The 19640-nt window shown below is 40.5% G+C and overlaps 1 protein-coding gene across 1 annotated transcript; it reads right to left on the bottom strand.

Moving 5' to 3' along the window:
- Positions 1-726: 726 nt before the first annotated feature.
- LOC121511456 lies at positions 727-9163 on the bottom strand. The gene is made up of 7 exons (XM_041790163.1): positions 9124-9163; positions 6811-7161; positions 5123-5449; positions 2227-2277; positions 1784-1834; positions 1032-1118; positions 727-833 (listed from the first exon to the last, which is right to left on the bottom strand). Exons 1-7 carry the CDS (start codon positions 9161-9163, stop codon positions 727-729), a joined length of 1014 nt encoding a protein of 337 aa, XP_041646097.1.
- Positions 9164-19640: the final 10477 nt, after the last annotated feature.

Genomic DNA, 19640 nt, shown 5'->3' with positions numbered 1-19640 from the left:
GAGCTGATGGTTTCTTCTGAGAACAGAGGTTCTTGCTTTTCACTCCAAATCTCTCTGCGCCGTAACTGTAGATGATTTCCCCCATCTTCTCGACGCCCCCTTTCAGAGTTTGTAGGAGATGGACAAGGTCTGTGTTGATGTTTCTCCACTCCTTTCCTGGCAGGATTTGAGCCACAGAAGATCCTTCTCCGATGTTATCTTTTTCCAGCCGCAGATGCAGCTCTGCAACTTGGGTCCTGCCAGTGCTGTTTCTCCCTCAATAGCCATGCTGATCATCGGTGTCATAGTCGTTTCCATTTCAACGTTTCTTACCATGTGGTCCATCAGTGAGTCATCTTGCGCCCCCGTTCTCGCAGACTCAGGGGGTATTCTTCCTCTTGAAGTTTTCGTAGCCATGGTTGGGTGGATCCAAGCCATTACGTTGTGACCGAATCCTGCCGACATGGGTAGCTAGCCCATGCTGGCCCCTTTATATCAAATTCAAATGATCACATTTCCTGTTTTACTTGACCTATTGACATCCAACACAAACTGAAAGAAAGCTTAAAAATGAGGCGTTTTACACTGAGTGATTGCAGAATGTGGCTTTGTTTTCATGCTATCATGTGACAAAAAGAAAACTTTTAAAAAATGGTGACACTTTTCAATAATTATTTTACTCGCTTTATTTATGTCATGAGACTGAGTTTACGTCTGTATAAAATGGGTCATACTAATCAAATCAAATCAAATCAAACTGTTGCTCCTGGTTTTCTTGCGGATGTAGAGGATGAGGATGATCAGCATTAACACACCAGCCACACACACACAGATGACCAGAGGAACGAGGTGACCTGGAGAGACAATGGAGAGAAAATACATGAAAGTTTATATTTACATGATTGACTGGTCGGTTGTTGTTTAATTTTGTCATGATGAGCCAAACAATCACAGGTTTATTAGACACCACATATACTGTTGCAGTTTTCCCAAAAGAAAAAAAACAGTAATATCATGGTCAGTTTTTGATGTTATAACTTTTTCAGATTCACCTGTAGGTAGTGTATTCTGAAAAATGAGCCAGGAGCTGTCAGAAGTTGTCTCAGTCGTCAGTGGGGGACTCTCAGTGGAACTGGGATCTGAAACAGGGTTTATGAATAATCATTAAATTAATAATAATTAACACAGCTACACACCTCTGCCTTTATTACAGGGGTGTCAGACTCAGTCACAGCAGGGCTGGGTTCTGGATTTAGGTCTGACCTGAGGGCCTAACAGGGTCATCATTTAACCGTAAACTCTCAACCTCAACTTTACCAGTGACAATTTTTGCAAAAAACGTGGCACTGATGATAAATGATTCTGAAACAAACAAACAAACAAACAAAAGACAGGGGAATCATAGTTTAAAGGCTAAGATTTTTAAAAAATTAACGTAACGAGATTTTACAAAGACAAAATGATAAGTTTGAAGACTAAAAAACTGAGAAAAAATAACATCTTATTAATGCAAAAGGTCAACACAGAATTCAAGATTTGAAACAGTGTTTTAAATTGAAAATATATGAGATAAAGGGTCAAAATCCTGAGGTTAAATGGTCAAAATATAACTTGAAATTCAAATTAAGGAGTTGAAAAGTAATAAAAACTTAAAATATTTAAAGAGATAATATTCAGTTTTGAATTTAAAAGTTCACATGATGATGTAACATTTTAAATTATGAGTTCAAAAAGGTTAAAATATCAGTATGAATTCTAAATTGTGAGTCTCAAAGTCAAAATATGAGATAAAATTTAAAATCACCAGCAGAAGTCTTCTCAGTCGTCAGTGGGGGACTCTCAGTGGAACTGGGATCTGAAACAGGGTTTATGAATAATCATTAAATTAATAATAATTAACACAGCTACACACCTCTGCCTTTATTACAGGGGTGTCAGACTCAGTCACAGCAGGGCTGGGTTCTGGATTTAGGTCTGACCTGAGAGCCTAACAGGGACAGCATTTAACCATAAACTGTCAACCTCAACTTCACCAGTGACAAGTTTTGCAAAAAATGTGGCACTGAAGATAAATGATTCTGAAACAAACAAACAAACAAACAAACAAACAAACAAACAAAAGGGAATCATAGTTTAAAGGCTAAGATTTTTAAAAAATGAACGTATTCGTTCAAAAGGTCAAAATATGTGCTCCAAATTAAAATTATGGGTTTTAAGGTCAAAATATGAGATAAAATTTAAAATCACCAGTAGAAGTCTTCTCAGTCGTCAGTGGGGGACTCTCAGTGGAACTGGGATCTGAAACAGGATTTATGAATAATCATTAAATCAATTATAATAATGAAAACAGCTACACACCTCTGCCTTTATTACAGGGGTGTCAGACTCAGTCACAGCAGGGCTGGGTTCTGGATTTAGGTCTGACCTGAGAGCCTAACAGGGTCATCATTTAACCATAAACTGTCAACCTCAACTTTACCAGTGACAAATTTTGCAAAAAACGTGGCACTTATGATAAATGATTCTGAAACTAAAAAAAAAAAGAAAAAAATTAAACTTTAAATTCAAAAATAAAAAAAAATCAAACGTATTAGTTCAAAACATAAATATATGAGCTCAAAATTGAAATCATGAGTTTTAAGGTCAAAATATGAAATAAAATTTAAAATCAAGAGTTTTATAGGTTAAAATATGAGATTAAATTCTAAATCATGATTTTTAAAAGGTCAAACTGTCAGTCTAAGTTTTAAATTGTGAGTCATAAAGGTCAAAATTTAAAATCACGAGTTTTAATGGTCAAAATATAAGATAAAATTTGAAATCGTCAGTTTTAAATGCTAAAATATAAGATAAAATTCTAAATCATGAATTTTTAAAGGTCAAAGTGTGTCTTAGTTTTAAATTGTGAGTCTTAAAGGTCAAAATGTTAGATAAAATTTGAAACCATGATTTTTGAAGGTCAAATGTGGCTGAAAATTTAAAATTGTAAATCTTAACATTCAAAACATTAAAAAGTCAAAATCAGCAGTTCAAGTACTAATTGTGAGATGCAAAATTGAAAATATTAAATCAAAACACAAATTCATTTCACATTCCTGACATTTCACCTAATTAGTGCCCAAGCACTGACCTAGGGTCGGCGAGGACCGTATTGTTTCTGTTTTTTCTGTCAAGTTGAGGCCTGTTTTGGGGGCGTTAACATACCCCAAAACTCAACAAACTTTCCCTAAAATTGTCCCCCTGTGGAAATAGCCATCTGGTGGTGGAATGGTGCAAGTTCATCACACAGTCGTCTCTGGGGGGCGCCAAGAGTGAGACAGGGCCCTGGGTAGGACCTACATGCATGAAAATCAGTACTCATATGTATCATGATGAGATGACAAAATAATTACATCATGACCACCCTCTAAAACGTACAAGAACCACAGTACAGATGCAGAAAAGTCAAAATTTGGCCTTTTTTGGCCTTTTCTATTGACGGACACTTTGCACATTTGAACGAACTTGTCCAAGGGATTTTATCTGATTGACTCCAGAATTTTTTTACTCAAACTAGACAACCTTGAGAGCTAAAGTTGTGCAAACTGTGAGTGTTCTCCATAGAGCGGGGTCGTTATCGTTGCCTATTTTCTGCTGTGAGATTACACAATATTGCCCTATCATGTGAGATTTGCTGCAAGTGAGAAGTTTCATAGGAGTAACAGTGACTTCCTGTGAAATGGCCTTATAATGAATTGCTTACCAAAGAAGAAATTGCCCAACCCTGTCTCTTCCTGTTGCCAGTGAGGGTGCTACATCAAAATGACTAAATTAACCCTTGAATATGTAGAGGGCAGACCTTGAGCCTACATGTAAAATTTGAAGGCAATTCGATGTTTGGTATGAGAGTTGTACATACTTCCTGTCAAATTGGAGAGATTAAAATGCTTGCCATCTTAAGTAAGAAACATATCTGTCATATTGGCCAATTATGAGGCCTTCCTTTCAGAGCTCAAAAGGTTGAGTACAAAAAGAAGAATGAAGACATGACCCATTTGTGTAATTTCCTGTTGGCAGTGGGTGTGGGTGTGGGGGGGATGTTTGCATTTGAGTGAGTTCAGTGTGATACTGTTGTCTTGCATTAAAGAGCAGAAGATCATAGAATATTGTTTACTAAAGTTATAATAGGTTAAAGTCTTTTGGCCCCAACAAAAATGCTTTATTTAGAAATAGAGATGAACTTGTGGACTTCTTGTTGGGATTTGGACATGGGTCCAGGAGGCTCTTTTGTAGGTCCATATGCAGACCAAGAATCATAAGTCTAGGCTGGATGGTGTGCAGGGGCTGAATATTCAAAGGGGGAATTCAGAAAGGTTCAATTCAGAGGGGTGTGCATTGACAAAGTAATGATTTTGAATTGAATGTGTTGAGAATTAATGTGTGTACTTTCACTGCAAAAAATGTAAAAAAAAAAAAAAAAAAAAGGTTCAGGCTTTGGTCACGGCCACTCCCTACAATGAAAACTCCCAGTTCGCTTAACTTTAGATCTCCAAGTTGTCTAGTATGAGCAAAAAAAATCTGGAGTCAATCGAATTAAATCTCTCAGACTAGTTCACTAAAAAATAAAAAATTGTTAATCATCCAAAAACGCCAAATTTTTACCTTTAGCTGGTTGTAGTGAGCTTTCTGTACATTTTAGAGGATGGCCCCAAGAGACTTTTTTTTTCGTCTTATCATGATACATATGTGTACCAGGTTTCATGCACATAGTTTGTACCCGGTTCCCGATCTAACGTTTGCCTGACAGACTTTCATGATTCCACCTAAATATGAAAATTTCTACTGGGGGAAAATTTTCAGTAAAGTTTGGAAAGTTTTTGACCTTGTTAAAGCCCCCAAATTAACAACAACAACAACAACAACAAAAAAAGCATACAGATACAATAGGGTCCACACTGACTGAGGTTGGTGCTCGGGCCCTAATTAATAATCTCTGTCCCTTTCCAGGAGATGTGGCGTGCAGGATCAGTGACATCTTTTCAATAAAAGGATTTGCAAGTCACCTTGCTGTTTTTTCTCACATTTCACCACACATCCCAACTTTTTGGGAATTAAGGTTTGTAAACATCGCATCAGAAATGTCCGACAATCACACAACACTCACCAGCAATGACGATGAGAGGGAAGGTGTTGTATGAATCTGAGGTCAGCGCTCTGCCATAACCACACCTGTACCATCCAGTGTCAGACCTGGTCATGTTTGAGATGGTCATCTCCAGTCCAAATAGGGAACGTGTGCTATACTCAAGGCTGAATCTGCCTCTCTGAGCGGCGTTGCCATTGGTTTCAACAAGAATGTCTTCTTCTTTAACACAGTTGCCCCTGCATAGGAACTTCCACCCTCCAGGGAGGGGATCACTGCGGCATCCATGTGTGTTGGTTTCTCCTTCAACATACGTATAAGCAAACCCAGATTTTCCATGAACTGGCGCTGAGGAGAAGACAAAAGATGAACAGTAGCTGTGATTAGCTCCTCTAAGATTTAGGTGTAACATGATCCTCTGAGTCATTTAGCACAGCTAATACTAGAGCACTAAGGGGTGGATCCACTAAAGAATAGTGTGGCTTCATGAACAGCTTTTACTGTAAAAATGGCAATAATGATTATATCTACGGTGGCCGAGAAGGGTCACTACACACGCAAACGCCACAACACTTGTATATTCAGAAAACACATGCAAACTCAGAAAACACCTGCATCGATTTTACATTATGTGCGCTGCAAATGCCAAAACACCTGAAAACTCAGAAAACACCCGCAAACTCAAAAAAAGCATGCAAACTCAGAAAACACATGCAAACTCAGAATACACATGCAAACTCAGAAAACACATGCAAACTCAGAAAACACATGCAAACTCAGAATACACATGCAAACTCAGAAAACACATGCAAACTCAGAAAACACCCGCAAACTCAGAGAACACATGCAAACTCAGAAAACACCCGCAAACTCAGAGAACACATGCAAACTCAGAAAACACATGCAAACTCAGAAAACAGAAATGTTTCCAGGGGACCAATATCAGTGACAGACCCACCCAGTGATGTAGCGAGCTAGCTTCAAGCTAACAACGTTTCAAGATTGCTTAACATGCAAGAGTTTGCAGGTGTTTTCTCAGTTTGTGGGTGTTTTCTGCCTTTGCATGTATTTTCTGAGTTTGCATATCTTTTCTGAGTTTGCGGGTGTTTTCTGAGTTTGCATTTGTTTTGGCATTTGCAGTGCATGTGTTGTAAAATCAGTGCAGGTGTTGTCTGAGTTTATGGTTGTTTTCTGAGTTTACAGGTGTTTTTTGAGTTTGCATAGGTTTTCTGAATTTGTGGTTGTTTTCTGAGTTTGTGGGTGTTTTCTTAGTTTACAGGTGTTTTCTGAGTTTGCGGTGTTTTCTGAGTTTGCATGGGTTTTCTGAGTTTACAGGTGTTTTCTGAGTTTGCAGGTGTTTTCTGAGTTTGCATGGGTTTTCGGAGTTTGTGGGTAATAATATTAATAATTATAATATTTCAAGTCTTTATTGAATATAGCCATTAAACATTCACGGTGCTGCTGGAAAAAAGTGGACCTTTAGGCTAATGACTCTTAAAAAAGCTAACTGGAGTCAGGAGTTTTTTGAGAATTTGAGCCAGGTGTAGAGCTGTGACTAACAAAAACACTCAAGAAGCACGCTCTGCTGATGTCAACCATGCCTCACAAAAAAAGATCTCAGAAGACTTTCCTGTCTGCTGACCCTGTGTTGGGATTTTGAAGAGACACAGGGATGCATAGATAATGTTTTTAATTGTCTTCAAACTCACCATCAGTGACTCTGACCTGAACATCACAGTGAAATCGCGGGTAGTCGGCCCATCCGAACCCACTACTGTAGCGCCCTGAGTCGGACTTCTTGAGGTCTGTGATGGTTATGATCAAAGCGCTCACCGATTTGACACCCTTTTCTTTTCTGTATTGGACACTGTATCTGCCATTCACAGCCAAATCAGCATCTGTTTCAACAAGAATATTCTCTCCTTTGCAGTCGTCCTTACAGAGGAAAATCCTGTTAAAATGCCCCGGGTAATGACAAGTAAAGGTCCCATTCCCGCCCGTAGCTCCGGTGTAGATGTTGAGTCTGGCAGTGATGGGATGAATGTTTCCAGCACACAGAGCTGTGGGAGAATCAGAACAAACCTACATCAATGCTGACTGCTAGAACTTTCTTTAGTGTAGACCAGGGGTTCTCAACGTTGGGGTCGGGAACCCCTTTGGGGTCGCATGACACTGAGAGGGGGTCTCCAGATGCCTTAAAGAATAAAGATACACATTTAAATGACACTATTGCTACTTCATACCAATTTTACACAATTTTAACCAGTTTTCATAAATTTTTCAACAAAGTTTTGCCTCTTAAAACCCATTTTTGTCCATTTTAAACCCTTTCCACCACGTTTTTTCTGCCTGTTCTTGCCACTTCTAAACTAATTCTTGCCACTTTCCTTTGGCACTGTTAACCACTTTTGAGGCCTATTTTTGCTCATTTTAATACATTTTAACCACATTTCATCATTTGATATGCATTTTTTTGCCAGTTAAACAATTTTTTCCCCAAATTCTGTCTATTTGTCTGCCTTAATTAACCCTATTTGCCAGTTTATATACATTTTTCATCCCATTTCACCAAATTTCCGCCCATTTTTATCACTTAAAAGCCATTGCAGCCACTAGTTAATCCCCTTTTACCACTATTTATGTCCATTTTGCCACTTTAACCAATTCTTTGGTATTTTTGTTGGCACTTTTACCTAATTTTTGCCACTTCTAACCCATTTCTACTACTTTTAAAACCTAGTTTCGCCACTTTTTCCACCAATTTTTGCCATTATTGACCCACTTTAGTTATTATTACTTTTAACCCATTTTTATTCTGGTTTTAACAAAAGGGGTTTGCATTTTTAAGAAGGATATTTACTACACAAATGAATAAAAAAAGGTTTTTTTTTCTTTGATAAGAGTTTTCATTCAGGTTAAATAAAAAATTCGGATATCACAGCTTAACCATGATTTTGCTGAGCTCCCCAGTTTGGCTAGGCCCCAGAAGGCTTTCCCATTTATCCCAGTGGGGATTAAGTGGGGGTCCCCGGTCTCTGGCACCTTTATTTTGGAGTCGCTGGCAGAAAAGGTTGAGAACCCCTGGTGTAGACTGCAGGTTTACCTCATATTATACTTCAGTATCATTAACCCATACACTAATGAACCAACCATTATCTTCTTCCCTGATCCCTTCAGCTGTCTGCTAAACAACACATCACTGAGTGATGTAATGCAGGGTATGCCGCATAGGTTATACAGTGGCATGAAAAAGTTTAGGCACCCCTGGTCAAAATTTCTATTAATGTTAACAGTTAAGCAAGTGGAAGATGAAATGTTTTCCAAAAGGGTGTCAAACTCATATTGACTCCAGGGCCGGATTTGCTTTAATGACACATCCTGAGGGCCGTACTATTTGGTCCAGAGTTGTAAAAGTCAGTCACAGCAGGGGCCAGATACTGAATTAGGGAATACGGGATTTAAAGTAAATATCATGAGTGTAAAGGTCAATATATGGGATTTAATAGTCAAAATCACGAGTTGAAAGGTAAATATATGGGATTAAATAGTCAAAATCACAAGTTTAAAGCCAATATATGGGATTAAATAGTCAAAATCACAAGTGTAAAGGTCAATATATGGGATTAAATGGTCAAAATCATGAGGTTAAAGGTCAATATTTGGGATTAAATAGTCAAAATCATGAGTTTAAAGCCAATATATGGGATTAAATAGTCAAAAGCATGAGTTTAAAGCCAATATATTGGATTGAATAGTCAAAATCATGGGTATTAAGGGATGGATGAGGGATTTTTACCCATTCTTCCTAGCAAATGTTCCCAGTTCTGTGAGATTCCTACAAAAATAATACACTAATTGTGCTTAAAATATTGCACATGAGTAAGTGTTTCATGTTCAACTTTATGAACAAACAGAAAGTGTGTCTCAACAACTGGCATTTGAAACATTACTGCAGTGATAATAACAATTATTATTTTTATTATTGATTATTTTAAAGATGTACTCTGTTAACGAGTCCTTACCTGATAAGAAGACAAAGAAGGCAACCGCCTGGATATTCATGCTGAGTTTATCCTGGTGGAGACAGACAAAGAAACTGACTGAAGACTTCTGTCCTATGTTAGTCTCTCTGATGGAGATGCACCTTTGAATTTAAGTCACTTTCATAAGTTTTACTTCTGCATTTTATTTCAAGGAACTTTTTAAAAAAGAAAATAAACATGTACAATTACAAGAGAATATGGTTTTAACAAAGGTTAACTCCCATCCTTCCTGTATGAGTCAGCCTATACCACATAAATTTATCAGAATCACCCAGGAATAGGATGTAATGGTTTCACATTTTCATGTGTTTAAAGTCTTTGCAGCTTAAGCTGGGATGACTTTCTTCAGCTGCATGCATGCAGTAGTGAGAAATGAACCCATCTCTGCTGTCAGTCTCATACACAGTCTGATAATGCCTCTGCAAAATAACAGAGTTTTCAACTTTACTTTTAATCATCCAGATTTTAGAATAAAAGGGTGATTTTCCTGAAGTTCAACATTTGAGTACGTTCACGTTTAATTTTTGACATATCTGGAAATGTGTGCTGTTTTAATCTGTGTTTCACTATTTCTATGTTACTGTTGTAGCGATATGAAATATCACTGATAAATGTTGAATAAACCTTGTGTAAGGGCACCACCGATTGATAGTCAGTCTCAAAAATTGTAATTTTAGAAGTAATCACCAATTTTAAATTATTAATTAATAAAATTAATTATGAATCAGTCTCATAACTCAAGTGTGACTTCTCCATACAGCGACTAGGTTACTTCCCAAAATAAAGCAGAGAAATGATTAAGTTTTACAGATTTATTGCAAACCACAAGATTACAGTGTATAAACCATGTAACTAACTGAATTATAATTGGGACAAAGGGAGCAGGAGATGGATAACTATAGCAATAAAAGTAATATTAATACGGTCTGATGAAGGATGAATTTGATTATGATCCGAGAGAAAGTGTTATGGTGTTGTGGGATGTAAATTTTGGTAAATAAACCAATTCAATTAGGTTAGTTTAATGGGACCGAGCAAACCCACCACCCCCCAGAGAACTCTGGATCAGAGATCGCCTACCATAGAGAAGACTGAGTCTTACTTGAGTATAATTTAATTAATATTTGCATCATTATTATTAACACAGTCATAGTACTTGGTTATTTCAAGTTAATGTACAGGTAAGTGATAAGGAAAAAAATAAGAGCCTGTAGCTTCAAGAAGATCTGATGAGCTTGGTTGTGCTAGGTGACTGTGTGCAGACGGCATGAGAGCTGAGAGGAGCTCACAGTTTTTCTGACCATGTTCAGACTGTTGGGAGGTTTTTCGTACATATTTGAGGCCGTGTTGGACAGAAAACGCAAGCAGTTGGATTCCGCTGTGTATTTTATTTTTTTGTATTTGTTGTTCAATAAATCTGAGAAGGCGAATTTTTGTGGGAGACGCACTTTTTGAAACACGTGTCAGTCATAAGCTCCGGTGGATGGTTTTACTGGAAAACCTACAACACTGGAGACTTGGTGGTGCTTAAATGGGTCTCTCAGATGACAGTTGAACTTACAGGCGATATCTCCTTCTCAGGTCCAGTTGGCTTGTCAGATCCCAAAAATGGACGGTTATTATTTTGCCCAATTAACTAAAAATAATAATAATAATAATGGTGTCTCTGGTCAGTTAACACCACTTTTAACGTAGTTACTAGAGGAAAATAGGTAGACTGCCTCGACTGTGACGTCAGGGCTCAAATGCTAAAAATCAAACAAGCTGTGGCTACAGGAAGAAGGTCAACGGTATAGTGTCGCACTAGGAAAGCGGCTGGAATTATTTATTTATTTATTTTTTGCTCTTTTTATTGGCTTATTGCAGAGTACAAAACATTTATGTACAATAAAACAATTGAATAGAATCTGCAAAGAAGGAAACAAAATAAAATAATCCCACCCCACCCTCCCCTTCTTGGCACACTCCCTCTGCACATAAATCAACATCGAGACAAACAGAGCATACATAGACAGTGTTTAGGCAAAAAAAAAAAAAAAAAAAATGTAAATACACAAAATAAGTCACTGTATAAAGTGACCTCAGAGTATAAAGTCAATGTGTCCAGTCTTTAGCTCAGTTTGGTGTAAATACAAATTGTGTGCCATTAATTAGGGCAAAAAATAGGTTCCAAATATTATCAAACTTTCCTGATCGTCCACAAATTGACAGCCTAATTTTTTCAAGTCTTACAAAATTTAAAACGTCCTTTAGCCACTGTGTATCAGAGGGAGGTAGAATAGACTTCCACCTTAATAAAATTAACCGTCGGGCAAGAAGAGTGGCAAAGGCCAAAGTGTCTTCTTGTGAGGAAGAGAGGCTGAGTGGGGGCAGCAGAACCCCAAAAATAGCTGTAAATGGATTTGGTGGGATCAGTACACCTATAATTGTAGATAAAGTGGAGAAAATTTCTTGCCAGTATTTAGACAGATGTGGGCACTGCCAAAACATATGAATATAATTAGCTGGGGTTCGATGACAGTGATCACAAGATGGTGATACATCCTTGAACATTTTTGCCAAACGTTCTTTAGTATAATGAGCACGGTGTAGAATTTTACATTGAATAAAACAATGTTTGGCACAAATAGAGGATTTGTGCACTCTGCGTAGAGCCTTATTCCAAATATTTTCTGAAATCTCCATTCCTAAACTAGCTTCCCAGGTTGTCCTATAAGCTTCCAAGGATTCTGATCTAAGTTTATGAATGTTAGAGTATATAGAGGACACAGCCCCTTTAAGAGATGAGAGAGCATTCACAAAGCTGTCAATATCAGCGTCTAGAGGCAAAGCAGGAAAACATGCATATGTCTTTGAGACAAAGCTTCGTACTTGAAGATATCTAAAAAACTGGCTTTTTGGCTAAGAAAATTTGGTTACTAATTGTTGAAAAGAGGCATATACCCCATCTATAAATAAGTCCCTGACGCACCTCACCCCCAATTGAGCCCATGTTGAGAAAGCATTATCTATCAAGGATGGAGTAAATAGGTGATTGCCAATCAAGGGAGATTTAGTAGAGATTGGAAACCAAAATAACGACAGAACTGAGCCCATATTTTCAATGATGATGCCACAATAGTATTCTTTGTATACTTGGAGACAGAGGAGGAGAGCTGTGAGTGTAATAGAGACTGTAATGTGACCGGATGTGTGGAATTAGCCTCTATAGTTAACCACATAGGAGGATCCTCAAGGTTTCCGTATTGAATCCAAAAATTTAGATTTCTTATAATCACCGCCCAGTAATAAAATAGCATATTTGGTCATGCCATCCCCCCCAACTCTTTAGCTCTTTGAAGTGACTGTAATCTTAACATGGGTTTTTTCTTCTTCCAAATAAAATCTAAAATAATACCGTCAAGTTTACGACAAAAGGAGCGGGGAATGAGAATCAGAATGTATTGAAACAAATACATAAAACGAGGTTAAACATTCATTTTTATTATATTGATTCTGGCAGCTACAGATAATTGTAAAAGGGACCATAGATCAAAATCGCATTTAATTTGAGTCATTAGCGAAGTGAAATTTCTCTTGAATAGTTTGTCATATGTATCTATTACATGAATGCCTAGGTAATCAAAGCGTGTCCTGGCTAATTTAAATGGTACATTTTGGAGGGGTAACAATCAGAAAGTCCATTGATAAGAAACAGCTCGCTCTTGCTAAGATTTACTTTATAACCTGAGATTTTACTAAAAGAGTCAAGAATAGAAAGCGCTACTGGAATAGACTGAGATATATTTGAAGTGAATAGAAGGAGGTCATCTGCATAGAAAGTGAGTTTGGATTCCACTCCATTTCTGGTAATTCCTGTGAATTTAGGGTGGCATCGAATGGCGATAGACAAAGGCTCTATAGCTATAGCGAACAAGAGGGGGCTGAGTGGACATCCCTGCCTTGTGGATCTTTGAAGTGAAAAAGGGGTTGAATTTAAGCCATTGGTTTTTACTGTAGCTTGTGGTGAAGAGTAGAGCAATTTTACCCAGGTTATAAATTTAGCACCAAAACAAAACTTCTCCAAAATAGAACACAAATAACTCCATTCCACCCTGTCGAATGCCTTTTCGGCATCCAACGAAATCAAAGCCTCTCTGGAAGTGGAAGAGTCATTGTTATACATTATATTGAACACTCGCCTCAGGTTAAAGAAGGAATGCCTGCCTTGAATAAAGCCTGTTTGATCCATTGAAATGATGGAAGGGAGTGTGGCTTCCAGCCATCGTGCTAGCTATTTAGATAATATTTTAAAATCTACATTAAGTAGGCTTATTGGCCGGTATGAGCTGCAGAGTAACGGATCTTTTCCCTTTTTTAATAATAAAGATATACAGGCCTGAGATAAAGTTTGTGGAAGGGAGCCACGATCAAAGGATTCTGTATAGGCTTCTAGTAATAATGGAGCCAATTTCTCCCAAAATACTTTAAATACACACTGCTAAGCGGCTGGAATTATAAGCGGCTTAAGAAAATCTCAAAGGCCAAAACTTAAGAGGGAAAAACTTAGGAAAAAGCCCAAAGAAAAGCTGGCGGCCCATGGAGTAAAAATGAAGAGTAACTAAGACAAAGAGCGACATCACACGAACACAGCCAGTGTAAGAGTAAGATTAGGGAGAGTATGTGAGGTGAAGGAAGCTTAAGAGAGTGGAGAAGAGAAGACAGGAGAAAATTAAGAGTATGATAGCGGGACGCTCCTTTAAAGTGGGGGTATTATGCCTTTTTTCAAGGCTTTACACCATCTCTCTGATACCCACGAAGTAGCTTCACATGGTTTACATCAACTCCTCATGTTTCTCACACTGGTGTCCTGAAAAAGCTTTATTTTAACCTCCATCTGAAACGCTTTGTTTTCGCTGCTGTCTCTTTAACACCCCCCGTTCCACAGACCTACTTTCCTCCGATTGGCTGATTTTCCGGGGGCTGGCCGGTGGCAGGACTCAATGTTTTGCCCCCTCTGATGTGGCTAATGTTGTTATGCTAGTAGTTGAAAATTTTGAATGAACCGGTCCAACTGAGTAAAATATGGTGAATTTTGATATACGCTGTACGTGTTAGACCCGGAGTCTGATCCTGATAGTCTGGAGCACATGATTTTAACATCAGTACCCAATAGCAATGCTACACCATTTTCAGCTCAAAAATGAGGGAGCTGTTAGCCAGGTAACCATTGCTATCAACTCATCACAACTAGGCAGGGCCCAGTCTCTCTGGGTTTGTCAGGGGCCCAGAGCCAAATCAGCAGGGGAGTTAAAACAGCACTATGTAACTTTCACTTTTTTTTTTGTTTTGCGGCGCCGGTGGACAAAAGCGGTAGTGCTTTACCAGAAGGAAGACTCAATTACCCATGAGCGCCAGCGCGTACGGCCGTAAAGATGTTCATTCTTGTCTGGGCATTTATCTTGTTACTCTCCCGGTTTCTTTTTTTTGTCTCCTCTGATAAAACTTTTCTTTTCTTTGGGTATTTCGCTGCTTCTGCCATGATAACAACTCTACATTTAGCTTTCGCCTCAACTTCCCTCTTTTCAACGAATCGGGAATGAGGGGGAAGTGACGTCTGCCGTAAAGCAGTCAAAGCAGTAGAAATTTGTAGTTTTTTAGTGTGGAAGGGTTCCTACCATCCACCTCGAAGTTACATTGTGCCAGTGAAGGCGATACAGACCCCCCCAGACCATGACAGAAGTGTCATTCAACCTGTTGTAAGGTGATGTACCATCACAATGACTCTCGAAATATTGTATTAAGGTGGAAAAACTACAGTGCTGCTTTAAACAGTGTTAAAAGAGAGAGAGACTGGTGGCATCCAGGGAGGGTTAGGGATCAAAGTTCTGGATTGATTACTATGGGAAGGGAAACCCAGCTAGAGCTGAAACCAGACATCAGCCATAAAAACATTTAAATGTGACAGAGCGATGAAGAAAGAGGAGAATGTCTCCAACAGCACCCAGAAAGATGCAGACAAAAGACTTAATTTACTGGTTTTCATTTATATTTATATATGTATTAATATCTGAATGTACTAACAGAGGAAGAAGACCCAGATGAACACCTGCTGGATGGTCATGTTTAAACCCTGACCGTTTCTTTGCAACTTTTTTCCCTCTAACAGACCAAGAAGTTAATTTCTGATCGTAAGAGCGTCCATCCTCTAATAGCCCCGTCTTTAATCCCATCTATTTCCTGCAGGTTTCCTGTCAGAATCCTCGCTGTTCTGGTAAGTCAGTTCAGGCCACAGTGAGTCAACAGCATGCAGAGTATGATAGAAAGGATAAACTCAGAAACGACCAATGACAGAGAGATAAACCTGGATGGATAACGAGTGTCTACACAGCTGAAGAGGAGAAAGTATAGCATCCACACTGGTTGTGGCGCCAGGGGTATCTGCCTTGGGTAAGGCTGGTCTTGCAACCCACCAGGATGTGTTTGAGAGTTGCTGGGGCAGCACACTGGAGACAGGCTGGATCCTCCTCAAACCAGAGATGTAAGTTGGTTGGAGAGGGCAGGACGTCGTATTTGGCTCTGATGGTAAAGCTCAGGATACTGGACTCCATGTTCCACAGCTCACTCCAGGTGATTTTTCTCCACTCCACGGCATCCCACTTCATCCAGCGGCCTTGCTTGGCTTGAGACACAGCCCTAGCACACCTATCTGCCTCCTCCTGGTGGCACACCTCCTCTATCACAAGGCGCCAGCGTTCTACTGGAGTAGCCCTCTGCCATGTGGATGTTGTTGCTCCCAGGCCTAGGCCCCCTCTGCCAATTTGGACTTGGCCCACTATGTCTCAGAGTCTCAGGGCAGACTTTACTTGTGCCACTGCTGTGCCAGGCCTCCACTTCCTCCCTGTTGCCAAGGTGGGGGCAGCACCTCTGATGAAGGGATCCCGGGATTCTGTGAGGGTCATTTCAATCCTTGCTTTGGAGCATTTGTATTCCTCCACCAGGCTTGAGATTGGGAGAGAGAGAGCTCTGTTGCCGTACAGTCCTATGCCGGTGAGGCATCTGGGTAGTCCAAGCCACTTCCTTACTTCCGCATTCACCAATCTTTCCAGCCGCTTGGCATGGGATAAGGTGACCTCATAGATGGAAATTGGCCACATGAGGTGAGCCAAACTGTAAGCACCAGAGCTTCAGCTTCCCTGGGAGAGCAGTGTTGTTTATTTGCTTGAGGCCGCGGATGGTATCCTGCCTGAGTTGTTTCACCTGTTCGGCGTCTTTGTACCAACAACCAAGGCTTTTGATGGGCTCTTCCAGTATCGTTGCTATCGGCTCATTGTTAATATGGAACCTCTTGTTGGCGAGCTGGCCCTTGACGATAGCGATACCGCAGGATTTGCTGGGTTTAAACTCCATTCGTGCCCATCTGTTTTAGCCTGGAGTTTGTCCAGCAGGCGCCTGGTGCATGCCTTAGTTGATGTAATAGTTGTCATGTGATCCTTAAACGCCCTGATCGGAGGAAGGCGCAGTCCACTCTTCAGGTGTTCCCTCCAACCACCCACCAAGAAGCTCGAATTATTAACTCCATCGCCATGGTGAAGGCCAGTGGGGAAATGGTGCAGCTCGCCATTATGCCAATCTCCAAGTGCTGCCAGGCAGTTTTACTATCCTGGGTTGTAATGCAGAGCTTGAGATCCTAGAAATAGGCTTTGACAAGCCTTGTGATGCCCTCTGGGACTTGGAAAAAGTTGAAGGCTGGCCACAGCATCCCATGAGGTATTGACCTGAAGGTGTCGACAAAGTTGTTCTTCTGCAGAAATGCTGAGTCTTTGGGCCACAACACTTAAGAAAATCTTTCCTTCCACGTTCAGTAAACTGATCTGGTGGAACTGGTAGATGGTTGCAGAGTTCTTCTCTTTAGGAATCATGATCCCACCTGCCCTTTGCTATGCCTTAGGTATGATGCCTTTTTCCCATGCCACTTTCATCAGCTTCCAGAGGTACTTCAAGACACCTGGTGTGTTCTTATAGAGCCTAAACGGAACGATGTTGGGCCCAGGGGCTGATGCCATTCTTGCCCGTTTTATTGTGGTCTCAACTTCACTCCATGTAGGGGCTCTTTTGTCCAGCTGGTGCTCAGGTGGCTGGATTGGTGGCATGTCATCTGGGATGGTGGCTAGGGCATGCCTCTGGTTGTCAGAGAAGGTCTTTCTCAGGTGCTCCTCTAATTCCCCTCACAGGTACTTTAAGGATCCCGGTTTTCTCCTTGACAAAGAGGTCTTTGGTAACCTTGCAAAGCAGATGGATACGCCCGTTTCTTTGTTTTTCACTGGCGAATCCATCTTGCAAAGCTCCCATCCGAACCATTTGGCCCGGGTTAGAAAGTGACAGGACCAATCAGCAACAAGGGGCAGTACTTTCAGGTGCAGCAGAGTCGTGATGTAAACGAGCAGCAGCAAGAGCTCGTGCAGTTATAGTCGCCATGTTTCGCGTTATTCCTCACTAGCTGCACACGTGCTGCTTAATAGCAACTACGTCACGTGTTTTGTTGCTCTGATTGGCCCGTGGACAGTACTCGAGTTGAGGGGGGATGAGGGGGGATGGCATCCCCCCTGAAATAAAAATGGTCAAAGTCATCCCCCTTCTAAAACGGTCATCCCCCCCTTCCATCCCTTGAGCCATTTTTATCAATGAATGTTGAAATATTACTATTTTAACACTGGAAATATTACCACCATTTCAACATTTAGGAGGCTTTGACAGGGCTTGACATTTACACCTGCCAACTAGCCAAATGTGGGTGGATTTAGGCCGTGGCAGGTGCGCACTGAGTGCGCTTGCTCTCCCTTTCTCTCTCTCTCTCTCTCTCTCTCTCTCCTGAGCAGCACAGAAACTCTAATCACGTGTGGCCTGTATATACACCTGTTATTCTGCAACCTCTCTTGTCAAAAGTCAGAAACATAGTGAGAGAGATACAAAAAGGATGAGCTGCTGTGCGAGGGAAGGGGAGGGGTGCAGGGGGGATGAGGGGGGCAAGATCACTGGTTTATGCTAGATTAATTCTGAGGGAAAAACCCCAATTAAAACAGAGCTAAAAAAATGTGGGCTTAATGTTATGATGAAAATAAGTCTTAAAAAAGTCAGATAGACATTAAAAATATTATCTTTATTATTGCAACAAGCAATATGATCATTGAAAGCTCACAAAAATGTGAGAAAAATGGTCATAAACCCTGGCTACAGCCCTGACCATCCCCCGTTTTTTTTTTTTTACAGCTCGACTACTGCCCGTGGAGATGTGACAGACAGAACGTTCATCCAATCACACTCAGAGTTTTTTTCAAATCCTCTGCCTTTTCTCAAACGTTTCCTATTGAAGCTTTCCCAGATAGATGTGTGAAACAAATCCACCTGGCATGTCAGGTTAGGTCTTTGGTGAACTTGTAGGGATCTCTGTAGAAGGCGGTCCTTGTTCACTCTTTCTTCTTATGTTGTTTTCTCAGGCGTTCTGCCCTTCGCAGCTTTGCCAGATGCTGCTTGATGTCGACCTGAAGCACCTCAATTCCTTTCCTTTCCACTTCTGTGGCCCTCTTCCACTGTTTCCTCAGGCACCTTCTTTCTTTCACAAGTTGCTCAATTCCTTCGCTGCCTCCTGGACTTGAGATGAGCTGATGGTTTCTTCTGAGAACAGAGGTTCTTGCTTTTCACTCCAAATCTCTCTGCGCTGTAACTGTAGATGATTCCCCGCATCTTCTCGATGCCCCCTTTCAGAGTTTGTAGGAGATGGACAAGGTCTGTGTTGATGTTTCTCCACTCCTTTTCCTGGCAGGATTTGAGCCACAGAATTTAAGGCTTTTGTCCATCCATCTTCCTCTTGACTGCTGACCGTGGCTGGATGGGGTCTGGGCTCATGTCCATTGGTGGAGCTGTGCCTGGCTGAGCTTCGTCTGGGGTTCTGATACCCTGTGGACTATGCTGAGTTTCCTACCATTGGGCTTCAATCGACTGATTTACCCTACCTCTAAGGAAGTGGTCAATGCGAGTTCCCTTGGTAAGCTCTTTCAGGCACTTTTTCCTGCCTTGGTGGATCTTGAGACCCTTCTCCGATGTTATCTTTTTCCAGCCGCAGATGCAGCTCTGCAACTTGGGTCCTGCCAGTGCTGTTTCTCCCTCAATAGCCATGCTGATCATCGGTGTCATAGTCGTTTCCATTTCAACGTTTCTTACCATGTGGTCCATCAGTGAGTCATCTTGCGCCCCTGTTCTCGCAGACTCAGGGGGTATCCTTCCTCTTGAAGTTTTCGTAGCCATGGTTGGGTGGATCCAAGCCATTACGTTGTGACCGAATCCTGCCGACATGGGTAGCTAGCCCATGCTGGCCCCTTTATATCAAATTCAAATGATCACATTTCCTGTTTTACTTGACCTATTCACATCCAACACAAACTGAAAGAAAGCTTAAAAATGAGGCGTTTTACACTGAGTGATTGCAGAATGTGGCTTTGTTTTAATGCTATCATGTG

The sequence above is a fragment of the Cheilinus undulatus genome, linkage group 1, assembly GCF_018320785.1.
Source record: "Cheilinus undulatus linkage group 1, ASM1832078v1, whole genome shotgun sequence".
Lineage (NCBI taxonomy): Eukaryota > Metazoa > Chordata > Actinopteri > Labriformes > Labridae > Cheilinus > Cheilinus undulatus.
This window is presented reverse-complemented; position numbering and strand designations above follow the sequence as displayed.

Excerpts from the sequence above, each read along its gene's own strand:
- LOC121511456 (XM_041790163.1), bottom strand. The coding sequence starts at position 9,163 with ATGAATATCCAGGCGGTTGCCTTCTTTGTCTTCTTATCAG. Across the intron at positions 5,450-6,810 it reads TCAGGTCAGAGTCACTGATG|CGCCAGTTCATGGAAAATCT; the intron begins GTGAGTTTGAAG and ends TCTTCTCCTCAG. Across the intron at positions 2,278-5,122 it reads CCCTCTCATCGTCATTGCTG|ATCCCAGTTCCACTGAGAGT; the intron begins GTGAGTGTTGTG and ends ATCCTGTTTCAG.